Below are 26,493 nucleotides of genomic sequence, written 5' to 3'. Positions count from 1 at the left end.
TCACCTCGCACCACCTCTAGAAAGCAAGGACATAGGTGCCTTCAGGATTATTTTGGGCAATGGTATTCAATTTTTGCCACCAGTATCAAGAGACAAGAGTGAAGGAAAATGCAAAATGCAAGCATGCAAGACTGTGCAATAATAATAATAATAATAATAATAATAATAATAATAATAATAATAATAATAATAATAATAATAATAATAACAACAACAACAACAAAAATAATTATCATCATTATTACTATTTTACCTTGAAGTTACAAATTGCTTTGGTGGGCTGGTCTAAGTCAAAAAGGGGATCTGTCGGGTCGTACCAAGCAGCCAGTGGCAAAAGGTGCAATTATAGCATAAAAAAGAAAAAGAACAGTGAAAGTTGGGTAATTCTAACAAACATGCAGTAAAAAGATAAGCAGTTAACTTAGCGATAACAACAACCTACACATAGAACCTGGCTACAACTAGCTCGTTCTTGCACACCTTGATATTCCTAATGTACAGGCTAAACTAAAAGGCAGGATTTAATGTGGGCACCAGTGTGAGTTGGCCATGAAGGACACCGTAATATAGGGCTCCAGATTAATCTTGAACACTTGGCATTCTTTTAACGTGCGCCCAAATCATGCCGCATGAGCGTTTCTTTTCCATTCTGTCCCCTTCAGAATCTGGCTGTCTTGGCTGGGAGTCGAACCCTCCACCTCGCCCTCAGGAGCACAACGGCATGGCCAATAGGTCATCGCAGTGGGTCATACGTACAGACCAAATTTGACACACAATAAGGGAAAATCATTCAAGGACATCTTTATTACATGAGGAAAGGGGAGGTGAAGGCTTTGGTTATCTTCATCATACAATAATATTTTCGAGACTTCACTGCCATCAGTGTGACAGCCGAAGGCCTTTTGAGCACTTGCCTGCGTCCGCTATTTACCGGCCCAAAAAAGCAGTAGTGGCCCAAGAATTGCTTGAATGCTGAAGCCTCTTTATCATCCTCCGGTTCTGGACCTTCCTGCAAGCGCTGAGGCGTTTTGTGAAGACACTCTGCGATGCACAGAAGAAACACAAAATGTGAAAAGTGAGTTGCATGAGCATACTTTCTGCGACAGAAAATTGCTCCCACTGCTAAGAGAGAGAGAGAGAGACACAAGAGCAGGGAGGTTGACCTGCCGGACATCCGGCTAGCTACCCTGCTTGGGAGAGAGGGGATTAGGGAATGAAACAAAGAAGAAGAAGGAAAAGGAGAGAGAGAGAGAGAGTTCACTCGCACGGTAGTAGGTGCAGGGTGTCTAGAAGCGTTTCTTAGGTCTGTTGAATTACCCCTTTCATGGGATATGGGATGTATACTTTCCACCATTGCAATAAGCTGACATCTCGCAAAAGAGAGGTAAAAGCTGAAAAAAAAAAAATTAATTTGGTGCTGCCATCTAGTAGAAGTTAGAGGATCTGTTTGCATATACATTTCCGGTGCAGTGCAAGCATTTTGCCAGAGACAGAGTGTTAGGGGTACGGGAATGGCCAAAGTCATTTTGGAGCAATTTTTGGAGCAGACAAAATTTCATTCTGGAGCAAATTCAGATTTCTTTAGCAATCAGGAGCATGTAAAATTTTAATTTAGAACATTATTACAGTTAATTTATGGCTCTATAGTTACTTTATAGCTAAGTCACAAAGCCTTGCAATCTGCAGCTTTACAGAAGTGTTGAAGAGCTACCCAAAGGCATTTTTTCATACTACTTTTGCATTAAGTGCTGGTAAAGTAACTGGAGGAGTTTTCTGAACAGAAGTTGTGAAGATGCCAGGGTTGGTGAACCCCACAGTCGTTTACTCAGACATTTCTAGGTAATCTGACATGCCAACCACCTCGAACCAAGATTCTGCATGCAACTAATTTCACTTTACCACTCAACAGACTCAGTGGAAGCACCTAGACAACCAGACTCCACGTTGAGGGATTGGTTGCAAGCCCCCTCAATGAGCTAAAGGGAGCGACATTCTTCCTCTCATGGCATTTCCTTTTCCGAGTCCCTTCGCCACTCTCCCTCTTAGTCTGCACTTTTTGATCATGGTGAAGTAAAACTCTTGCTTGGGCTAGTTGGTTCATGCTTGAATTAGTAAAGGCAAGGTGCAGCAGACCAGGACTGGTGCCACTTACTCGGCGCCGGTCCTGACGTTTGTGTTCTTCTTCTTAAGTCCTGATCTTCTGCGCCTTGCCTTTACTAATTGATCATGGTGATTGCGCTGTGCAGCAATGCAATCGACACAATATTAGAATTTGTGATCACCGCGATCGTTGGGCTGTGCTACACTATCAAGAGCAACTGTCATGGTGCCGGTGCAAAGCAAAACAATATACCAAGAGAAAAAAAGGTGTGGCCAGCAGCGCACAGACGCTCAGGCACGTTCACACAGAAATGACGCCACCGCAACCATGTGAATCCTTGAATAGGTTTACTGTAGCGTGGTTAAAAGATAGGATGAAAGAAGACACACAAGGACACACAGGGTGCCAACTTCAAACAATGATTTACTATCGAAAACCAGGTTGTACTTTAACACTCAGCCATCATGAGTTACAGCCACGTGAACATGTTGAACAATCAAAGTGAAAATTTCATTCGGTGATACCTCAAGGCGTGCGAAAAATTTCAATTCTTTACCAGAGAGGGCCAATGACGGCTTACCGATACCGGATTCTCCTAGGGCAGCAATCTGGTCAGCTTCTCTGATGAGTCTAGTGAGTTTGCGCTTACTACTGCCAGTAATGGTCGTTGAGTGAATGAGAGGGTAGCACTGATGCTGCTTACAATGAAGAGAGAGAAACCCATCTGGTGCAACTTTGCAGACTTTATTTTCATGCTCACCCCCCCCCCCCCCGTTCTATGTCACTCCGCTCCACCAACACTGATGCGCAGATAAGCCTCAGACCTCCTCACATGCGCTCGCTCGCTGGCTCGGGTGACAAGACAAAATAATGTCGCTAACGTAAGTTTTATTCACGAAGCTTAATTGGGTGCACCTATTCGCACCTACTGGCAGCCAGAGTAATGAAGTCCCTTTTACACGCATTCCGAAACCCAACGACACAACGGCGTGCACCGTGGCGGTTATTTTTTGCTGACACCTGCCACACCCAAAGCTGCCAAAGCTAGTCTGGCACAGCGCAGTGCAATTTGGCCATTTTTCCACTTTTGGCACAACTTGGCGCAGAAATATCCTCGGGTATCAAAATGGTGCAACTGGCACAGTACGTGTTCTTACCCCTGCAGCAAGCAGTCACAATTTTGCAGTATAAGACATGTGTGCACCTCCTCTGAAAAGGCTTCCTTCATAATAATGACAATATAGCCGGCAGTATACAAAAAAAAGGAAGTTATTGTGAGATTTTAGCCCTGAGCACAAGCGTGAATTCACTGTGCGCGCCTGGAAAGTGTCATTTATATTGAGTCTGAAATTTTTAAGAGGGAATTTTTTAGCTCGATATATGTACATGTTGAGAGCTGTTCCTGTCGTTTTTAGATGGTGTCAAGAAAAGGCCTGCTACCCATCCTAAAGTAAGAAAAAAAAATAGAAAGAGAAAACAAAAAATATTGCCTTTTCTGTGCATCAATTAGGCCGCAGAAGGCATATTTTCCACTGCTATATTTCGGTAATGTATGTATCTTTAGGGAATTGCTCCTATTGCTTTCAGAAGACATAAAAAAAAGGTGTGGCACTTGCGCTGAAGGCAATTCTTGCCCTAATCTCCCCCTTATTCTTCAAGATTGTGCTGAGAGTGCCACTGGGAATCTAGCACACTGCAGGGACATACGACTTCTCACCGTGTTCGACCCAATTTATGATTTCGAGCTTCCTGACAAAAGGCGAATTCTGCCGCTTCATCACGGCAACACTGCGAGAGACGGCCCACAAGGTGCAAACACAATGAACCAGAAAAGCAGCGAGACAAGTAACACTTGCGCCATCTTGCACGACAAGGGCACAAGAGCCTCTTGATTGGCTGTCTGAGCAAGCGCAGCGGGCGGGCCAGAATCATTTTTTGCATGGGGGTGTCGACGGCTCGCCTGAGGCAGCGCGGTCATGGTAAGGAGAGCGAGCGGTTGGATGGAGCCGCGCTGCCAGGTTTTCCCGCCACTGCGAGGGAAAGCCAACTTCTGGGGGCAATTTTCCGCTGCTTGACGTTCGATATATCGGGAGTCGCTGCTATTTTTGTTCGATGTAAGCACAATTTTTGCTGTATATACTCATTGTAACTATACCGTGTTCAGAAATTGTTCGATATATTGAATAATTTGATGTAAACAGGTTCGATATAGTCGGGTTCGACTGTACTTCTGAAGTATACGACTAATGTCTATAACGGTGTTTGATGATGGCAACACAAATTATTGTTGCCATGCTTTGGTAGCCAGCAAGACAGATTGACGACGGCACCACAGCAACAATGGAGATGATGATGGCATGACAACAGCATCATGACGAATAGTGACGACAGCTTGATGATGATGGCATGAAAATAGGTGTGCACCTGCGCTTTCCTTCCTTGCTTGCTCGATGGAAGCCTGTTACTCCTCCGACCATTCACGTTAAAATCCTGCAGATCTCATGCACTGTGGTTACTACAATATTAGCTGTGTTTGTCTGGTTGAGCTATGTGCCACCAGGTGGCTGCACCATGCAGGATGCTCAGTTTAGGCTTGAATTTAGTGTTAAAAAATCAGGTGTTATGGTATTCAATGAAAACAGCGAACAGACAATGGAGATGCAGGGCCAGGAAATACCTCGGGTAACAGAATATAAATACCTTGGTATATGGATAAATGAAGGCAATAGATATATGGAAACACAGGAAAAAACAATAACAGTGCAGGGGAAGAGAAATGCAGCCATAATGAAGCACAGAGCGCTATGGGGATACAATAGGTACGAGATCCTCCGAGGTATGTGGAAAGGTGTAATGGTTCCAGGACTTACTTTTGGAAATGTTAATGTTTGCTATAAATCAGGGGTACAATCAAGACTCTATGGGAACCAAAGGTCAGTGGGTCGCCTCTCATTGGGCGCTCACAGGAAGACTACAAATGAAGCTGTGCAGGGTGATATGGGCTGGACTAGTTTTGAAGTGAGGGAAGCTCGCAGTAAAATTGACTATGAAGAACGGCTGAGGAATATGGAAGAAAGTAAATGGGCTGGGAGAGTGTTCAGGTATCTGTACAGGATAAACACTGATTCACAGTGGAGGAAAAGAACTAGGAAGCTTACCAGCAAGTATGCGGCCTGTAGGATCAAAGAGGCTGAAATAATCTCATGGGTGTGGCAATGGAAAAGAAGCCTGCCATGAGTAACTACTTAAGAGGAAAAAACGAAATCAGGACAGAAACAATTTATGATAACTCAAAGGGAAGCTCATTACTTTTCGAAGCGAGATCAGGATGCCTTAGAACATGCACTTATAAAGTGAGATATAAGAAGGAAGAAGAAGCATGTGTTTGCTGCGGTAAAGCTAGGGAAACTATGGAGCATGTTTTATTAGACTGTGAAGACGTTTACCCAGCAGTCGATTTAGGCACCACTGGCCTCCTTGAAGACCTTGGGTTCAGCGGGAGCAGTGGAAAAATAAACATGTCTGCAATAGGCACTATAGTAAGAGGCGATTGGAGGATTGGTGGAAGAAGAGTAGGGAAATGACAAAGAACAGAGACGTACAAACGTACGGGTGTGGTAGTTCATAGTGGGTTTTTTTTTTCCCTTTGTTATTGTTCAACCTAGATAGGAGATAAGGCAGTATAATAGCAAGAGCTTGGTGGCGCAACCCACCGCCCCATTCCAAAGGAGACGCTCATAACATCCATCCGTCCACCCTCAGTTTTATGCCTCCGCCTGTCTGGTAAAACACCCAGTCCACCTGCGTTTACCCGTATACCGGATACGCTAAAACGCTCTATTATCACATACACAGATGCAAGTGCTGCGCGTTCTTTTTTTTCGATCTTAGTGAGGTGCGATCCTACATCATGTCGGCCCACTTCAGTCTTATTTTTCTGGCTATGCGTAATCCCTGTAATGCTTTTGTACCAAAAAAGCTAACACTTTCGCCTTTTCTTAGTTCACTAACTTAATTACACATGCATGCCATGCGCCTGGTGCTTTCTGGTCCTCACCACTGTCATTGTTACTGTCACAGCTCCTCACACTTAGTTTGGCAGGCCACTGAAATTGGGGCTGCTGAGTAGGGAGTGCGGCTCTTACATAAGTGGAGCGCTTACTTGAGTGTATATAGTAGTCACCCCAGAGTTACCCAAAAGCATGCTTAAAGAGATGCTAAAAGGGATTTTGTTTACTAAATTCAATATTTTGAATGCACGCTCTCTATGCCATGTTGTGCAGGTACTACACTCATTTAGATGTGCATTTCTAAAAAAATACAGCTTTAAAGAAGCGAGTTCGTAGTTACCATGCTTCAAAAGATGCAAGCATAAAAGCCAGCAATGATACCAGACTTGTAGTTTACTTGGGCTTCACTTGACCACATTATGGTAGCTTAGCTGGCTAGTGTCATGATTAGAGGCCGGATTTTTAGGCATTAAAAAAGCGCATTTTACGCACCAAATATAGGCAGACAAAACAACGTTTTAGGTCTCGAAGGTCGTAAATATAGGCACAATAAATTTTTATATAAATGCAAATAATTTCAAACAAAGACGTACACGACCTGTATCTACGACAGGAAAACAAGAGCTGTTATTGTTTATGAGGTCACAAAGGCGTCAACAGTTGAACATAGCCGTGTAATTGTCCCATAACACTGCTGGACTAATGACGATCCATTGCCTTAATTCAACAAGCACACTGTTCATATTCATGTTCAATGGTCACTGTCGCTTACTTAAGCGTCGCATTAGTGAAACAGGCATGAAAAAGAATTGAAACCTGGAAATACTGATTAAGAAAAGCACTACGTCATGTCTGCCTGATGCAATTAAATTAAGACACAACAAAACGGACAAATAATAAATGCGAGAGAGATGACGATTTATTAAGCAATTAACATGTTCTTACATGAGGACTATTTAGGTACAACTCTGGCATTTTCTCATATACAATGACACCCTCCGAATTGTACAGGCAAGACGTCTGAACACTGCCAAATACAGTTCCGCCCATTTTGAAGTGCACATGTTCGAAGAAATCTGCTTGGAGAGCATGCGGAACGTAGTCTAAGAATCATTGTGAAAATTGTGGAAACAATAGTAAACTACCACCATCTACAGATTTATTGGTTCAACATTGTGCCTCTTGTCACTGAGAATGAGCTTGTACGCTGAGAAGGAACCCTCGACATCGACAGATGTTATTGGAGCGTAGTTGTACTTGGGAACATTCGATGGCTTAACCGACACTGGGATCCTAGAGTGCTCACCAGCAAGGACTCCTGAAACTTCTTTAAGGACAGAAAATCCCTTGTTTTTGTCCAAGACCGATTGTAACTTCGCACGTGCCTTTTCGGCTACTGGTCCTTCAGGAACGGCAGCAATTCTTTGCTGTGCATGGAGAATTAGCGCAATGTTCGTAATTAGAGTTTCTCCTGAGCTTTCAAGTTTCTTGATAGTATTTGCGAAGAACGTGAAGTTGGCACACAAGTAGGCGAGGTCTCCTTGGAGGCTTTCCACAAAGAGGACAGCTTGAGCCTTTCTGACTGCAGCAGTCTCGTCACCTGAAAAGCCGTTAATCATGACCTTGATGTCCAAAAAGTAGCAGTTGTAATACTCAACAGCTTTTAGCTATGTTTCCCAAAGTGTGACGATGGGCTCTGGTAGAAGGGGTACGTCTGGCAACTTCTCCTTGAACGAGCGCACGCGAGATGCTGCCTTCAGGAACACGGCCTTGGCTGAACCAATGAGCTCGTTGACATCAGTGAAGTGCTTCCTCAGTTCTTCACAAACACGGTGGAGTGCACAAGCTAGGCATGTGACATGCGCCATCTGTGGGTAGAAGGCCTTCAGAAGATGAGCTGCTTTGTGCATGTAGGCTGCCGCGTCTGTGTAGAGCAACAAAACCTTGGTGTCATCGACTCCTGCAGGGTACAGAAACTTCAGGGATTCATTACAAAGTATGCTATGGACTCCCCGTTTGCTCTCTCCAAAGGCTTCGAACACACAAGGAAAGCCCTTGTTTTCTCGTGTGCTGCAAGCTTCCTAGCTGGAAAGTGAGCGACAAAGCGCCCCTTGATGTCTGTTGTTTCGTATACGGAAATCCAAATGCAGGAGTCGCTAAGCTCTTCTCTGATTTTTCTTAACGTTTCTTCATACAAAGGCCAGAGGTAGTTCTTCTGCAACGTAGACTCAGACGGCACGTTGTGGTTGGAATATTTCTGTAGGAATTCTTTCAGTACAGGATTTTCAATCTTGCCCCAAAAATATTTGCAGTTACTAGGGCCTTGCAGAAATTGCCGTTGAAAGCGTTCGTCCTGTCGTCCTTGAAGGCTATTGTCAAAAACAACTATTTGGATGTTGAGGGCTTGTCGCGCTTAACCTTTGCCAGGTGACCTTCCGTCTTCTCATGCTGTGCCAGACGGTACTTTTTCTCGCAAGGAATCTGCGCAAATACATTAGGATTTCTTAAATACAAACCGTATATTCAATATCACGGCATCGATAAACATGCTAAAATACTAAGCATGCTGACATGCCGGCAAATTATAAATAAATACGATAACATCAATAAACATTCCACCTTTCACAGCAAAGTGCTCGAACCTCCCTGCCGCGTCCCATTTGATGGTAGAACTGCACTTCATCAGGGGCTGCCACGCGCATCATACAACCACAACGTACTTGAAGCGCAAGGAGAAGCTCAGCTTCCACGGATGTAATATTAATTTGACTCAGCACGTGCATGGTGTGAGACGTCAATCCGCTAAATTCAACGGTGGCAAGTATTAAAGCACCGCGGCAGTGGATAAGGTACCAGAATTCAATCGGGTGCTAACTTGGCGTGGCGTAACTCGGTAATTCTTGCTGGCATACACATGTTATTTAGCCGTGCAGCTACCAGGTGGGCCTCGTTTTAATGAATGTTTAGAGCACAGCATAAAAACATGCTCCATACATAATCTTTTTGAAACATTGTCTTTCAGTATCAACCGATCAATTGGTCGTTGGATCAACGAATGACTCAATGTTCACTTAACGCAGCACGCAGGAACGATACATAGAACTGTGACTCGCTACCACAAGGTTTCCAACACATTTCGTCCCAATAACCTCAATGGTATTGAATGTTTAGAACTTTATAAACAAAGCTATCAAGCAAAATAAGCAACGTTTGAACAAAAGCAGGCAACCAAAGGAGCGCTGTCTGCACTTTTTGAAACAATTCAGATGCCTCCTTCCTTTTCTTCGCACAAGGGACAATATAAACGAAAGGCAACAACGGCGAATCCCGGCCATGACGGTTAGACGCCAATCAACGCGGCGCAATGGACGACTTCACAGTTCCGGAATCAAATGAAACGCTCATGGCGCGTAAAAAACACGTCGGCTCACCTTTTTCCCGCACGGTTCGCAGAACACGTTCTCTCCGTTTATTCTGTAGCATGGCGAGTCAAGTGTCCACTGTCGAATCAACACACTCCTGGGTGTTTTTCTTTTCGGCATGGCTGAGAAGGGCAGTCTGCTAAAAGACCAGAAGGGAAGGATAGCCAGGTCGTAGGGAGCCAACATGCAAGTGCTGTTTTAAACAGAGCTTGCCTGTAGGCTTCCTTACCGGGTCGAATCACGTAGAGCCAATTTCTCCCCTGGCAGTGAACACCTTAAAAATTAAATTACAAACAAAACAAAAGTCACGTGCGCATCACATCTTTCTTCTTCTGCTCTTCAGTCTCCTTTCTTCTGACGGCTTTCCGCGGTTTCGCATTCGCCAACCACTCGTGCCATGTCCGCGCGGCGACATAGGCTGGCCGGCGTGTCCCCTTTCAATGCTGCTAGCGGTTGTTTTCCAGGAATTAGTTGAACAAGAGGGCTAGGTTGAACATCACAGAGTTCCGAACAGTCAATGTTGCCGGGTAACATGCACAACGGTGTCAAGCTGAATTCAAAAGCGAAACTTGAGGCTAAATAGTGTTCATATAGGCACCAATTTTGAAAATAGGCATTTATAGGCATTTAGGCACAAATGCCAAAATAGGCATTTATAGGCACTATAAAAACACCCCAAAAGCCCTTCTTAACCTTTAATTCATGCTCATATATCAAAGTGGGTCGAAGGGAGCGCAAGGATCAAAATAGGCATTTGCCTAAAAGACGGTCTCTAGTCATGACAAGGGTGGACGAAGAGATACTGGCATGCCCTGCACACAAAGCACTTGGTACATGATTCTTTCCCTGCACACAAACTTTCTTTTCAATTCACACACCAGGCAGGCATCAGAGAAAGAGTGTCGTATTACATGTGCCACGAGAGATGCCAGCTCAGAGACTATTCAATCCACTGATACAAATGAAGCTATACAGTGTTTATTATAGAGATTCCTGCAAGAATCACCACAGAAAAATATGGCGCCAGTGTTTACGGGAACTCAAAGTATGGCTGTTCAGCCAAAGGGTTGAAATCTGGGCCAGTTGGTACATAGTTGAAGGGAAAAACCAGTCAGAAAACACAGGACGAGAGGAGAGGTTCAAACCACAACTATTGTCGACAGTCGTGGTGTGAACCTCTCCTCTTGTCCTGTGTTTTGTGACTGGTTTTTTTCCTTCAACTATGTTCAGCCAACACAGGAATGATGGGCAATATAGCACATAAATTTTCCTAATGTTGGTCTTTCAGGCTTCAAATGGTCTTGTTACTATGCAAATTGATTATTTTCCACAAATATTGCATCATACATGTCGCAATCCATAACGATTATGCATTTGTACAGAAACTTACGGCCTTCGTGTGTTTAGAAAAGTACAATTTCTTGGAAATGTAGTAAGATCAAGCATAATAAACAGCCCCTCAAGAACACCTGAAGCTGCCAAACACAGAGATTAGACAAATCTACATACTACTATGCACTATTCATGTGGTAGCCGCATGATTACAACACCAGAGTTTCTTCTGGTAATTTAGGAAATGCTGTGCCTTCAAGGGTTTGTGCATAGTGCTGGTTTATGTTAACAGACTTCTCTTTTTTGCTGGCTTGTCAGAAAACTATTCGCTCTGTTCATGCGTGTTACTGCAAAGCCACGCATTGACCTGCACCAACAAGCAGAAACACAGCAAATTGCTAACGCCCTCGTGGTTAACTGTTTGCCGTGTTTGTCCACGTTGGTGCGGGGCAATGCAAATCCTTGCACTCACAATTCCTGCACAGGTCTGAAAGGCACTCTTTCCCATTTCCCTACGACAGGGGAGGTTAGTGCCAGTCAGTGCATGACTTTACAAGCACCAAGCTTGTGCACATGTTTGCAGGATATTCTTCCCACATATTGTCGCCACTTGCATGTTTATAGACAATGCTCTTCTGTGCTCACCCAGGCATTCTTTTGCGTGGAGTGCAGCTTTACACCAGGCCTGGCGTGCTCCCAGGCCATGTCGGGATAGCGTGTAGCCAAGGACCGGCCAAGCGCGCAGTACTGCCAGCGCTTGATCGACGCGTTTTTGTTCTGGATCAGCTGGTGTTGGCTACATGTAGCAGTGAGGGAAAAGAACAAGATCACCACCCATATGTTGGCTAAAAAATTTCTTGACACATACCTGGCAGCGCTAAACTGACCTGCCAGAAATGCAGGTCAGAAATGCAGGTGCAAATAATGCTGCAGAAAAATGATTCCACAAGAAATGCATCAAGAAAGCTAATGCATTTAGTTGAAAGGAGAGAGAGAGAGAGAGAGACGTCTTTAATGGGTGCTGGAGGAAATATTTGCTTGGCTGTACGCCTAGCGTGCTACAGTGAAATCAAAAGTCTTAATTCGAACTGACAGATAGTTTGAACTGCTCTGCTGGTCCCAGCACAGTGTCACGTGTTTGAATGGAGAAAAATTTGCACAAATTCAAACTCCAAAAATGACGCAGCAGTTACTGCAAACAATATCTCTCACTCCCATCCACCGCATTTCAGAAAAATCTGAGCCAAAGGCGAAGGTTCGATGCGTTGCTAGCTATCGTAATGCTGCTTGCCCTAAAGATGATGAGGAAAGACACGTGGGAAGCCAAGGCCAAACCATGGCAAGCAGAGTAGTGAAAGCTCTCCTTTCCTATCCGGCTTGCTGAATTCACGGGTGCGATCTTGTATGCATTCCAAAATCGAACGGAGGAGGTCCGTTCTTTACGTCACGACACGGAATGATTGACAGCAGATATCACGTCGCAACTGACGTCATGGCGTTCGTCATGGTTCAAATTAACCAATCGTGTGCGGCTCAGTGGGACGGACCGCCTCTGTCCTATCTTGGAATGAGTAGAAGATCGCACCCCGCATGATGGGATGGATTGCCTAATCAGTCCACAGATCTGCATGACAAAGTTGAGCCGTAGCGAGTCGTGCCGCAAGTAGCTCGCCAGCAGCTTCCTTTTGTGTGAGGTGAATGGGTGGCACTGAGCGACGTCATGCTCATCTGCAGACTGAACCAGCAATCCATCCCGTCGTGTCAATCGGGCCAGCACGTGTTTTATCACATTACTGCACGCTCACCTACGCCCCTCTTAGCAAGCGCTCAATCACGTCATCTCCAACATAGGGCATGTGGAAGTATGGCGTGTGACAAGTCATATCTTCCTCAGCTTTCCCTTGCACGTATTTCCTCGCACCCACAGCAAATGGTCAGAGGCACGATCTTTTTGCACTTGGACTTTATATGGAACCTAGGCTCCTTGCGGCACGCATGGCGCTCTGATGGAGAAAAGGTAGCACTCTTTAAATGCGAGCCCAATGACGGTTTTGGTCTTGCGCACTGTACCGCACAATGGATCGGGCGCTACCGTATTTACTCGCATAATAGTCACACTTCTTTTTTTCAAAAGGAAGATTGACGCAAATTCAGGAAATGCGATCATTACGTGAGGCAAGTTTTCCGCGAAAAAAGAAAAAAACATCATCCCGCAGCAAATTCGGGATGACAACACGTCAACAAACATGCGGCTGCTGCTGTAACAGTGCGGGACATCAAAATAAAATAGCGGCCGGCGAAGCAAGCCAAACGTGGGGTTTTACGAGCCAAAGCCATGAACTGATTGAGGCACGTCATAGCTGGGGACTCCGAACATATGGACCATCTGGGATCCTTTAACGTGCACCTAAATTTAAGTACACTGGTGTTTTCGCATTTCGCCCCCATTAATATGCGGCCACCGTGGCCGTGATTCATTCAGACATGGCAATGATTTCACCATGTACAAAGTAGAAGCAGCACCGCTCCAAGGTCCAAGAATGCGGTGATGTTTGAAGGAACTTGTCACCTTCTTGAAACTAGTATGCTAAGCTTATTAATTTGTCATTCTCATTAATTAAAAAGGCTGCTTCATTATAATAGCTGAAGCCCTTACAGCCCAGACTGAGGCACCATAAGGGTGCTGAAATGAATCAAGCTGTCTTGAAAGCAGCTCCAGAAAACATTTACTCGATAACACTATGTCAAAATTTGTAATCTTTCTTTTTCTCTGTTTCTATGAAGCAGGTGACAGAGGTATTCCAGATTAATCCACAAACCTAATCTTTTACAACCTAGCAATTGGAACAGTTCTTGGTTTCTTAAGCGCTCTTGCGAAAGAGAATGATAGTTGTCTCACTTTATTTTTAATAACAGCCCTCAAAGAGCACTTTCGAAGACAAAGCATGCATCTGGTGACTAGCGGACATGACGCAAAGCTTAGCAGACAGCTTCCGAGATTTTCAGCGCACCATGTAATATGCACAATCTCATAGTTTATATCAAGGTGCCATGCTGGTTCTTCAAGTTCCAGGTTCTGTGTTATTTCCAGCGAGCGGTAATGGCGGCACTCTCTTCAGTTTCGGCATCCGAAACAATCATGTGTGCAAGCTTCTCACGATGTGTTCACTTGCATTTCAAGCATAAACTGTTTCAAGCCTGCTTTTTATTCACATTACACAAAACTAGGCTTTTCGTACAGTTAAAAATTTCATCGTAATTGGCTTTTAAAAAGCCTTAGGAAACAATGCCTTCTGCCTTTACCTGAGAACATCAAAGTGCAGCTCTTGGCACACTATGCACACAGCTCGACACTGGACAAGAGTTTGAGGCCCTTATGGCTAGGAAGGCAGCGATGGCTAGGAAGGCATCTTATGGCTAGGAAGGCAGCGATGAAAAGCTATTGTTCACTCTTACTTACTTCAGGAACTGGATGATTTCATCACGCAGTCTGCATGAGAGAGCCCTGTGCTTTTCTACTGTCATCGAGGCGCCGTGAAGAAGGGGTTGAACAAGCTGCGAGAACTCTGGGAATAGGCCACACGGAGACCACACCCGGAGGTTCTCCTGTGAAAGAGTGTGACAAAAAAAAAGTATTATTGACGCGAAGGCTAGTCATGCATATTTGAGTAGCATAAATGGAGGCAGAGAAAGCTTTGCCAAAAAAAGAAACACAGAAAGAAAAGGACCGCCGGACTGAACAGCCATACACTTTCACGACTGTTTGGCTTGCCAACAAAATAAAGCAAAACTGTGCACAACAATTCTCACACCGCTGCTCGGCAAGAACTGAGTAAGTAGGTGAGCAGTAAGAACATCGCTATGGAAACCAGCTTCAATGAACAACAAGTGCAAGCACATCGACAAAGCCTGCGGACACAGCAGAACGTTTTGCACTAATTCAATTGGGAGCTGATGAAATGATGTAAACTTCAGCAAAGCACTTGCCAGAACTTCCGTTTAACCCACAGTGAAGAGGCCTCTGCAATGGTTGCGTGCATTGCAATTGACTGAGCCGAGCAAAAGTGGTTCGTAGCCATTTTGTCTTTGTTCCTCAGTGCATTTGGAGCACTGAAGCAGCATTCAGCGCAACGTCTCAAGATCGCCACAACGAATGCAAGCCTTGCATAGGCATCAAAGTGCTGCCAGTTCTTCAACGACCTAAAGTTGCAAATTGTCAGTGTTAGTGCTATTGCGAGTGGCTACAGTCACACATTCTATGAGCAGAATAAAAATAGTGAATTCTTTCAATAAGTATCTCACGAGTCTATGTTGAATAAATATTTTCTGTTTCCCTCAATATGCTTAGCCTGCTATATTGCACGTGGTGCTGTGCACAATTTTTCCAATGAAGTAACCTATATTAACAAAGCATTTTGGATGTCCCAACTGCTTCCTTATTGAATGGCCCTTGTCTGTACCTAATAAGTATGAAAGGTGACAGGGATTTAAAAAGTTACAGGGAGGGCAGACGACCTACTGAGTGATATTGTTGGTTCCCTGATGCTTACACAGTATTATTCCGCTCAGGTGCTCATGACAACAATGTGCAGAAACTGGCCAGTTTATTTTTGTCCACACTGAAAAAGTGTTTCAGGGACCTTCTAACAACAAGGTAAAGTACCTGGAAGAGAGAACTGCGTTAACATAAAATATGTGAGAAGTTTAATTACAAGTACAGAATAAAGGTTGGTGCAAGGACTGACCCTTGTGAAACAATTATATCAACAAGCTGAGCAATTCACCGGGAAGTCTGGAGTGTGAAGGCGACAGTGTAAGTGTCCACTGTTTCTTACGAAGTTAAAGAATTGCTCTTTTACAAGATAAGGTCATAAGAAAGATTTACAAATGCAATGGCAGTCTTACTTCATCAGGTCCTGCTACGCATTGCAGTGTAGCGGTACTTGGCATGCGGTCCTCCATAGTGCCTGTAAGCAAAGTAAACAGAACATAGCTGCTTGTGCATTCCTCATGGTGAAGTGCGGTGACACCGTCATTTCAATGCAACTCAACAACAACACTTTCAATTTCAGTCATCTTCTTGAGGAACGTGTTCCCTAGCATATTTTTCAAGCACGCATCCAATTATCGGATTGTGCATTACACATAATGAATACTGCTGGAGCCCCCTACATGGTGCTTTGCACAGTCACTTGTAGTTGATCAACTACAAAAAAAAAGAAAGAGAGAGGTACCTCTCAAGGACGCAACAGCTTGTCCCGAAGTGGGAGCATGTCATATCCAATACGTTTCTCAACATAACTGTGGACAACTTCAGATACAAACCATGGATTATGACAAAATGCTCTTACATTAATGCACCTCGATTCCCCAAACCAAATAGGTGATTATGGGACTGTGCAACACATATGGAGAAGTGCTGTAGTGTTTTTTTTTTTTGTGTGTGTATCACATGCAGCAGCTCGTGCTTCATCATGACAAAGTGCACAGACACCTTCCTTTCGATGCAGCTCAGGAGTGACATTTTCAGTTTCAGCCACCATTTCATGGAACCTAAAGTCCTATACATCTCAAACGCCATGCAGCATATTACATGACTGTATCACATAAGGAGGTGCCATGGGATGGCAAGAAATGGGAAGACACAAGAGAGGTATGGGAATAAGGTTTACAGTCAGCTTGCCAACCACAACTCTAACACTATTTTATACAACCTTACTAGTGAGTGGGCAAGATGTTAAGCTTTAGTCGGTACCTTGCACTCTAGGCAAGCTCCACAGTGAACTAAATAACTGAAGGTTAACTGCAGCGTCAGCTAAACAACCTAAAAACCCAGAAAAGATGTTAAGAAGTTAAGGATAGACTTATGTTAAGAAAGCAAGATTACCAAGTATGCACCTATTCGCACATTAAACGTCACTCTAAGGTTCCCCCTGCAGAATATCCTTTGGAGATTCTGCCTTCTGTAGAATCTCTACTGGGAAAAAAAAAAAGAAACGTAACAATAATAAACAATACATGCACTGTCAAAGTGTGAAAAGTTTTGACAGTTACTTCAGCATAATGCCATGTGTTCATCAACAGGCATTGGTAGGTAACTAGAACAGTTTTGCAAGAGCTAGTAAAGTGCAGTTCAAATGCAATCTTAAAGCATCTTTTTTATTCAAGCTTGCACATTCAAGTCTAAGGAAGTTTTACACCAAACAAAATATTCATGGGGACCACAGTAAAGAATGCACTATCCCAAAGAAAGTCACGGTATGTTAAACAAGCAAGATTACTCAGTAGACACTAATTCATTAGGCGAGACATTAATTTGTAACATTAAGAGACAGGAAGGCAGCTGTGTGGATTAAAAAATGAAAAGGGGAAGCCGATAGCCCAGTTACAATTAAAAGGGAGAAATGAATTTGGGAAGGCCACGAGATGCATAAGGTGGTCCACTAGAGTTACGGAATGAATGCCTCGAGAAGACAACTACAGTCGAGAACGGCGGAGGATTAAGTGGCATTATGAAATCAGGCAGTTTGCAGGCACAGGATAGAATCGGCCAATGTTAGACAGGGCCAATAGGAGATGGCTGGAATAGGCCTTTGTCCTGCAATGTGCATAAATTAGGCTGATAATAACTTTACCATTATTCATTGAGTCACTTCGATGAACGGGCAATGAGAAGTTCTGGCTGACTTTTGAAGGAATTGAGAGCCGCGGAACGTCTGCTGCATAACAATAAAAGCAAACACTGTTAAATTTTGGGGAGAAGTCTCAATGGTCAGTTGAATGCACTAATGTCATATGCTCATTTGAAGGCATAAGCAATTAAGCAGAACAGTTTCTGTGACAGCCAGTAGAATGGAGTTCCAAGCCTTAAAGACAGCACAAAGTGGAAAAATTTGGGCTATCGAATTATTCTTTTTAGACGTGTCCATGTGATTCCAAAGATCAGGTAATGCAGTGCTATCTGCAATTAATAAGGTAGACAGCGCGCATGGCAATACTTCCAAGCTAGCCAAGATTTTAAGGTGCCTTCTCCATGGTTAAGCCTTTTATGGCACCGTAAAAAAAGAAAAAAAAAGACAGACAACAATGTAGGAGCGTGGCAAATATTACAGCCATAAAGCTACCAAAGTGAATAAAGCCAAAAGACAATGAAGCCAAGGAAAGCATAGGGGAAATTAGCTGGGGTTGAAATTGAAGTGTAGAAAGTAATGAAGAAAAGGGAAACTAAGAAAAAAGTGGGACGAAAAGATAACATGTCATCAGTGATATCCGAACTCACAACTGCCGCATAATATGTGTTATTCTGCATGCGTAATAAGTACAGTACATCACAAATGGCAAACAGCATGCTTTAAGGGAGATAATTTCTCTTATGTAATAGACCCAGAATGAGCAAATAAAGCAAGTCCCTACATTTACACTGCACTTGCCACGGTTAATCACACAAAGCTAAAAGATGGCTAACATTAACACCAAATTACACTCAAGATAACAATAGCACTGAAGCGTGGAGTAGCTGATACATGGTTATAACAGATGCAATGATACGAAAGAAAAAAAAAAGGATATAAAGACAGAATGTACACCACAAGTGTCACTATGGTAATGACCAAATATTACATGGGGTAAAGCACATGATGAAATAGAACATTCATTGCCTTCAATCAGATCAGACAGATAAAAAAATTATAAATCATTAACAATGATCATAATCTACAGCCAACAATGCTGCTGAACACAAAGAAAACATATTTACACATTGAGAAATGAATAAGTGCCTGAATAGTTTTATTGAAGAGTCAAATTAATTTCCTGCTAATAAGGCCAGCAATAGCTAATACATTTACTGCTGTTTCATGTTGATAAAGAAACAGTTTTGCAGTAACTTGGGCCTATAAGATGGGCTCTTATCCTTGAACAAATATTTAGAAATATTCAGAATTAGTTTAACCGTGGTGCAGCAAAATGACTGTCTACTTAAATGGACACTAAAGGCAGAAGGCTTACAGCGAATCAATAAGTTAGTTTTCAAATGTTACAAATGCAATCTACATGCAAGAACCAAGCCCCTTGATGGCATAGACATTAGACAGAAGTGACAGCATCTATATGAATACATGGAACCAGCACTTGTATATGTCATCCTGGCAATGACTTGCCTAGACTAGTCACCAACTGCTAATGAAAACCAAAGTACACATCATTTGAACATGAAAGAAAATAGTTTAACCTATTTTATTGGATTTCTTAGGCTATGTTCAGGCTACATATGCATAGTACTGACATTTTGCAAGAAACGCAAGTGTAAACACAAGGAACACAACTATTTCGTTCAGACTGCAGTTGTATGTAGTCTAATGACTGCAGGAGCCACAACAGAGGCAAGCGGCATTTGTTGGGAGGCCTGCTACTTTTACGAATAATCCAGATAGGACCATTACAGAATGGCCCATGAGTGCAGCACGATTCGGTTTACCTTTTCCAGTTATGGGACTTCTGGCATTTTTATTTAGGGCAACAGCTGGCCAGCAGAAGCAGTGTGGGGTTTTTAGAGCACCAGCATTGCAAGAGTGGTGGTCCTTCTGGTTGTCTCTGACAAGTACGTGCTGCATCGGCACCCATATATCTCTTTGTTTGTGCAACCTCCCCAACTGTGCAAACACTGCTTGGCCACCTTGTATTCTAATTGGCTTCACGTAACATGCGCAAGGGCACACCATATGCCAATGTGAACGATCAGCAGCATTTACGATTGTAGCCTTACTAATAACACCCAGTGTCATCAATACCACACGTACATGCTTTGTAAAACCTAGAGACACTGTCTCAACATAGAATTACTGGCCAAGCCCCGCAAAGCAAAGCTTCTGGGATCACCAACATAGCACATAAATCCTGTACTACACCGATGCGTAGGCAACACGGTTCCATTTGTTTTCTCAGGTGAGCCGAACTACAGAAAGTAGATATTGTCTGAAATGGCAAACGTCTCAGTGACTAGGTCATATTGCCGCATAAAACAAATGCCGAAGCTTTTCGAAATAACTAAACTGGCATGCTTGCACATTTGCCTTTAGTGCAAGCTCAATCAAGTACTGAAGACCACCTGCGTTTGAGTGGTGTGCAGTCAAGAAAAGACACTTGAGATGAACCCACACAGGCCACAAGCAAAATTGGTGACAAATTATTAAGGACGTGACCAGTTCTGCAAATAAACTATATACGGTCGGTGTCGTCTCAAATAGCAACAAAGCACTTCAGTTTTTAATGAGCCCTACCCGCCGTGGTTGCTCAGTGGCTATGGTGTTGGGCTGCTGAGCATGAGGTCGCGGGATTGAACCTCGGCAACGGCGGCTGCATTTCGATGGGGGCGAAATGCGAAAACACCTGTGTACTTAGATTTAGGTGCATGTTAAAGAACCCCAGGTGGTCGAAATTTCCAGAGTCCTCCACTACGGTGTGCCTCATAATCGGAAAGTGGTTTTGGTACGTAAAACCCCATAATTTTTTTATTTTTTTTATTGAGCCCTCTTGACCATTTAACACTGACCTCTGCAATGCATTATATACATGAAAAATTACCGAGTGATCACATTCGAATTTCATAATAAGTACAGTGACCAAAGCCAGAGACAGCAATGTACATAACAATGCTATCACTGAAGCAGAAACACGAATCTAATAACAGAAACGCAGTGTTCACATATTATAAGAACACAGGTTTGGCATCAGTGATCACATTGTGCTAGGTGAAGGTGAAGTGTTACACAGTGGGAATGCACATGAACTAAAAGTAAATAGATGCAGACCTGAATTAAGACAGCAAGAATGGTAGACACACAATCAGTACAATCGCATGAAAACCAGACGTTATAAAGAAGCTAAAAAGAAACATTAACTGAGTTAAGACTGATGAAGCATTCCTCCAAACTTTTTGTAAACTTTGCAGCAAAATGTCGATTAGTACTAGGAGGAAATGAAAGCCGAACTTCAATTACCTGAATTTCATGTTGAAGCCCCAGTGCGGGTACATCAGTGTGACGTGATGAATTTCAAAGTTCTTTCCTGTATTTGGGCCACTGTGGCACTAAATTTTTATGAAGCTTGCTAATTTCACTCTTTAGCTCCTTTAAGGTACATTGTAGTCCACATATAGCGACAAACTAACAGGCCTGAGCAGATGCCATAAAAATCCGTGCCACCATGGCTAGCTGGCATGGGAACATTTATCTTTTGGCATTTTTTTCTGGCTTACAAAGCCTCCTCATACAGCAAGAGTGGCTTCTTTTGGTAATTTGGATATGCAATTTGCTAACACAGCTAAACCTGGTTTTCTTTTTAGTGTCCCCTTAACTTACCTAGGTGCAGTATTAAAGCACAGTATACATATATGACTTGCTCTGTTTTTTACACCTTCGTGAGCTTATCTACGTACGGTCCAGAACTAAGCACAATGAAGAGGATCGCTCATAAGTGGAGCTCTTGGACATAATCAGGAGGGTGGATGCAGTTTCATGCAGTGACCTGAAATAGCATGATAGAGATAGGTTGAAAACACACACACATATACATAAAGAAGGAATAGGTCCTTCTGAAGGTTATAGTCAATCAGTGCAAGAAAGAAAACACTGCTTCTACACAAAAAATTTAAGTCACATGATATAATTGTTTTGCTGCTAGCATCTAGCCAGTTTCATGACAAATCTCCTCAAGTGCGTAAAAATTCAACTGTGGTCCCACAAGAACAGTTGTGGCCTATGACAGACAACTATATGGTGGATTCTAGAAATGCTATGATCAATCTGCATTGCCTGTTGGAATCGCAACGCACACATCACTCTGGCCTTTTACATAACAAATCTGCCGCCACAGTCAATGAGTTCCATACTTCATACAACCTTGCAGCTGCGAAAAACTGCATAGAGAAATTCTGCATTACAATGAAGGGTCTTATGCAAAATTTGATAAATCAGACATTAGACATGTGCTTTACAAGTTAAATTTTGCACATGAACTGGAGAGTACGAAGGAATAATCACATAGAACGGATGAGAGTCAAGGGGCAACTCAACATAAAAGGCAAAAATTGGGACAAGGGCATTAAAGGTTTGACTAGTACCAGAGACACGTCTTCTTTTCTTTTACTTTTTAGATTCTCATTTATCCAAGAAATCCACACAAGTTCCTTTTTTACCTTAGTCAAAGACATCAGAATTCAACGCATTCCTCAGTTAAAATAAACTGTGCCCTTACTTTTATTACGACTTCATAACACCTGCATCGCACAAACACTTGCAACATCTTATCACCAGTAGTTTATATCACAGTCAACTTCCATAAACAAAACCTCGGTTCATAGTTCAGTTCAAGGTTCACAGCCTCGGTTCAACCTCGATTTGGTTCATAGTTCAAGTGCATTAAAGTCATAAAGTTTTCTGGAACGCTTGAACATGGTCCAACAGTAAGGCTCGTCACACAAAGCAATGTCGAAATAACAGAAATCGACTGTCTCCGGCATCAGTCATGCTATAAAATCTCAATCCACAACATTGCAGCTCTATCTAAGACCAAAGTTAAACCTCTTGTTTCTTTACGTCATGCTGCAACATAAAAGTGAAATGCTGCAATCAGTATGCCAGTTTATTGAAACGAGCTGTGCACATAGCTTCAGGTAACTGCCTTTGAATTTGCTTGCAAACAAGGAACAACTTGACACTGCAGTAATTATGTTGTATAAAGAATTACCATGCTGCACAACACTGGCAAGACAACACATTTACATTAGGCAAAATTAAATACATTTTTTTTAAATTATGAACCTAGAAAGTATTAGAACAAAGGGAAGTATGAAAAAAATTTGGCTGAAACTACCATATCTGTGTCGAAAGAGGTGAAATGTCATACAAGCACTATCCGAAAAAATTTTCTCCTTGAAGTTTCCATTCATATGCACCCTGCCATGTTCAGTAAGGTCTGAGGTTAAAGGAAAGATGTTAATGCGTGGTTTATACTGTGGGGTTGATCCTGTTGCAGGTGCAAGCAACAAAGTGCTACATGTGCCGCTATGTATAAAAGAAACGCAGCAAAATCTCTGACAAGTTGCTACCAATTCAGTGCTAAACCGCATTCACACACTCCTCGTGGATACTTGATATCTCACCTACAATTTAAAAGGGTAAACTTAAAGAGGGCGGAAGGTGTGCAGGTGCTGTTGAAAGGCAGGGCCCATGCAAACAGATGTGCCTGTAGAACCAACCCTCTGCACCCAACAAGTAAATAAATAAATTTGAAGAAGAATGAAGGAGGAAAAATATAGATAAAGAGGGAAGGGGGGGCAAAGATGGTCACACGTTCAAAAGTTGGCGATGAGCCCTATCACATCTTCACAAGATTTCACTTACAGTGAGAGCATTGACCAACAGCTCCGTTTCATGCGACATCCGAGAGGTGCACATAGATCTCAAATGCAGGGGATACTCGTGTCCCTGAGCTGAACAGGGTGTGTCACAGAGTGCCCCTCACAGCAGGCAAGACTCCCAATGGCAAAGCGTCCAGGCGAGAATGGGTTGCACAGCACCCGTGCGCGAGTTGAGCTGAGGATAGGCATCAAGATTTGGAAAAGTCGGCCGCATCAAGTGGCAAAAAAGATGGAGGGAGGCAAGTTGCCACCTGAACTTCAGGCTGTGCCATCCTGCTGCTTGATACAGTGTCTTGCGGTAAATTTCTTGGTATTGGATGCATGCAGAGGGGTTGGTCTGACGAAACAATATGAATACAGCATGACGCTGGACTGCTCCAACGCTGTATTGGAGGAAGAGTGGTGGGGCTGTCAGACCTTGGCGCAATATTCCGGGACCAGGAGCACCAGTGCTGTGTACCATTGGCTAAAGGTTAGGGGGCTCACGTTGGAGCTGGTGCAGACCGCGAAGCAAAGAAGGAGACAGGCTCTCGCTGCAGTTATGGAGATGTGTTCATGGAATTTTGAACAATTGCCCACTATGCCTGGGATTTCTAATTTAAGTACTTCTTGAAGGGTTACTCCCCTAAGGCAGAGATGACTGGCAGAAATAAAAGGGGCACGACGTAAGGGTTTATAGTCATGGAAGAACACTTGGATAAGTGGAAGGGAAGGAAGTTATCAAGTAACCAATGGTAGCAGTAGTCAAGATCAGAATGAAGAGAAATGTGAAAGGAAGGTGTTTGATAATCTAGGGGAGGGTCTTATTATCTGCTTAACGAAAGGGCGTGGAACAACGATTGCTGGGTAAGTCGCTGATGAATATGGTGATAATGGCTGTTCCCAGCAGGCTACCTCACATGTTAAGGCACATGGCCCTGACAGGATGCCACCAAATCTGACACATCGCACTGGCTGTGCCAGTTAATAACTAGACAGCCACTGCAGAAGACTGCTGTCTATATATTGGCACGATGGAGCTGGAGTAGGAGCACAGGGTGCTGTATCCGGCTGAATGCCTCGGAGAAGCCGATCTGGACCAGTTCACAGGGTATACGAGAAACAAGATGGCCACTCGCAGTGTGCACCAACAAAGCAAAGGCTTCATTGTTGGTTCGGTTGAAAGCTATGTTGGGCTGGCCTAAAGAAAGAGGAGGATTCAAGGTGGAGGAGAAGTTCCCCACTAATGACTTCTTCTAATGTGTGACATGCAACAGAGGTAGATGCCACACAGCAGCAGGTACCTGGGGCATCTGAAGGTAGGTGTGGCGACTTTGAGATCGGTGTCACGTGTGACACTTTATAGGCCTTAGGTACAAAACCAGGATCAAGGAAAGTAATATTTAAAGATGGACAGCAGGACAAGCAGAGAATATCAGAAGGTGAAGCCCGTCTGGACCTGCGTGCTGGTGAACACAAAAGTGAGAAAGGGCATCACAGAATTTTTCTTTTTCAAGAGAAACAGAACTGAGTGGAGGGATCAAACTTTCCGAGTGGATATGTAGAGCAGAATCGGTGTTGGGAGGGACAGGGCAGGAGGACCATGCACATGCAATAGGTGGTTAGAGAGACAGGCAATGTCCTTCGGTGGCGACATGAACTGGTTGTCAAAGATGAAGCAGGGAATAGGAGTAGCACGTTGATGATGGGAGCTAATGTAGTTGCAAAAAAGGTTTGGCTCTGTCTTGGCACGGACAGACATGTGCTCCACATAAGCTCTATGTGCTACATAGGCTGCTTTCTATACGACCTTCTGCAGGCATTTGGCTTCTAAGTAACTTGTATTGCAGTTTTGGAAGTTTGCTTGGCAAAAGAGCCGATGCTTTTGTTTGGTTGTGGCTATAATTTCAGTTGTTATCCATGGTGCACAATACCAAAGCCTTGATCTATGGATGGGGACGCACTGTGCCTCGATCGTGTACACGAAATTGAGATATAGCTCATACTTCTCATATGGAGAGGGAGGTGTCAAGCACGATGCACCAAGGCGCATACTGCACAAGGTTCTCAAGGTGGACCTTTTCTGCATGCCCATAGGAATAGATGATCCGAGCCTTCCTCCTGCTGCTTGAAAGTACCGCGTGTCCCTGAATATAGAGGCAATAGATAATTAAATGAAGCGATTTGTTTATTTGCTCTATATATTTGTTTATTTGCCTTATACACCACTTTCTAATACTTTCTTTGTTCACAATTACCAGCTTCCTATCTGGTCCAAGACGTTGCAGATGGATCTGAAACTGCCGCTCCAGTCCCGAGTGCAATTAAATGAAGCACAACAGGTTCACCCCAAGGCCATCTACAAATGCAAACAGGTTGAGGGAGAGCTTCAAGATGCAAGAACTGCAGAGAGCTCTCTGTGCAGTTTATTAGGCAGTGCATACTCAATAAGGGGCTGTTTACATTCCCTTACAAATGTCACCACAATTTCAGGATGCATTCATTATTTTCTAGACAAGTGCAATCTTTGCTGGCCACCTATGGGCATGCAATACAGAACGTACACATAGTCTCAAGCGACAGCTGTACACTCGGACAGTTGTTTCAGCGCTTATTGTAGCTCTAGATGTTATTCGCCTTGTAAATAACTTGCACAATGACGATATTAAACAAAAGATATTGTTGTGCGTCTGAAAAAGAAAGGAGGAACAATCCTTCTCACACAGAGGCCGTAAAGAAACAATCACTCGCAGCTAACCGAAAACCTAAAGGATCAGACGAAGATGCCTTAAAATTATTGGTTAGAACAATCGGCGAAAGGACGAAGCGAGACCAAACACTGAGTGTACTAGCGGCATTAGATAAGTTACCGGCAACCTTCAGCTCTTGCAGTGCGGTTTCCGTACATTACCTGTCATCGTGGCGGGTATATTACAGATGTTAAAGCTTCTCACTACAACGAGCACAAACACACTCGCAACAATATTCCAGGCAACAAGTGAGTCAAGCCAGCTGGTTTTGGTCAAGCGCGCGATCCTTGGCGTTTCCCGCATTTTCGCTGGGCATTAAGGCTAACTGTGGCAAAGCAAGGTCCAAATTGACGACCAGTGATAAAAGTGGCACGTTGAACATCCTCTAAACGGAACACACGCCAGCCACAACAAATTGATGTTATGAGAATGCACTCGAAAATTAGTTTGTATTGACCTCCTTGGCTTGACGCACGCGCAT

The 26,493-nt window shown here is 43.5% G+C and overlaps 1 protein-coding gene across 9 annotated transcripts; it reads right to left on the bottom strand.

Annotated features, from left to right (window-relative positions):
• Nucleotides 1-783: 783 nt before the first annotated feature.
• On the bottom strand, nt 784-26,493 carry LOC126522851 (uncharacterized). 9 transcript variants are annotated; one of them, XR_011895165.1, is made up of 9 exons: nt 25,269-26,149; nt 21,301-21,389; nt 17,501-17,584; nt 15,771-15,832; nt 14,326-14,471; nt 11,511-11,661; nt 9,763-10,083; nt 9,543-9,672; nt 954-1,041 (listed from the first exon to the last, which is right to left on the bottom strand). XR_011895165.1 is itself a non-coding variant. In XM_050171688.3 (7 exons), the coding sequence occupies exons 2-7, from the start codon at nt 21,353-21,355 to the stop codon at nt 928-930; spliced, it is 612 nt and encodes a 203-aa protein (XP_050027645.2). In that variant the 5' UTR covers nt 21,356-21,389; nt 26,174-26,493; the 3' UTR covers nt 784-927. The 9 variants fall into 9 exon arrangements, 5 of the variants coding, with proteins under 5 accessions (XP_050027645.2, XP_072144845.1, XP_072144846.1 ...); XR_011895167.1 differs by having other exon boundaries at nt 9,543-9,669; XR_011895164.1 differs by having other exon boundaries at nt 9,543-10,083.

The sequence above is a fragment of the Dermacentor andersoni genome, chromosome 6 (genome assembly GCF_023375885.2).
Source record: "Dermacentor andersoni chromosome 6, qqDerAnde1_hic_scaffold, whole genome shotgun sequence".
In the NCBI taxonomy this organism is placed as follows: Eukaryota; Metazoa; Arthropoda; class Arachnida; order Ixodida; family Ixodidae; genus Dermacentor; species Dermacentor andersoni.
This window is presented reverse-complemented; position numbering and strand designations above follow the sequence as displayed.

Excerpts from the sequence above, each read along its gene's own strand:
- LOC126522851 (XM_072288744.1), bottom strand. The coding sequence starts at position 25,357 with ATGGGCATGCAGAAAAGGTCCACCTTGAGAACCTTGTGCAGTATGCGC. Across the intron at positions 14,472-15,770 it reads GCGTAGCAGGACCTGATGAA|GAGAACCTCCGGGTGTGGTC; the intron begins GTAAGACTGCCA and ends ACTCTTTCACAG. Across the intron at positions 1,042-11,510 it reads CCACGCAAAAGAATGCCTGG|AGTGTCTTCACAAAACGCCT; the intron begins GTGAGCACAGAA and ends TGTGCATCGCAG.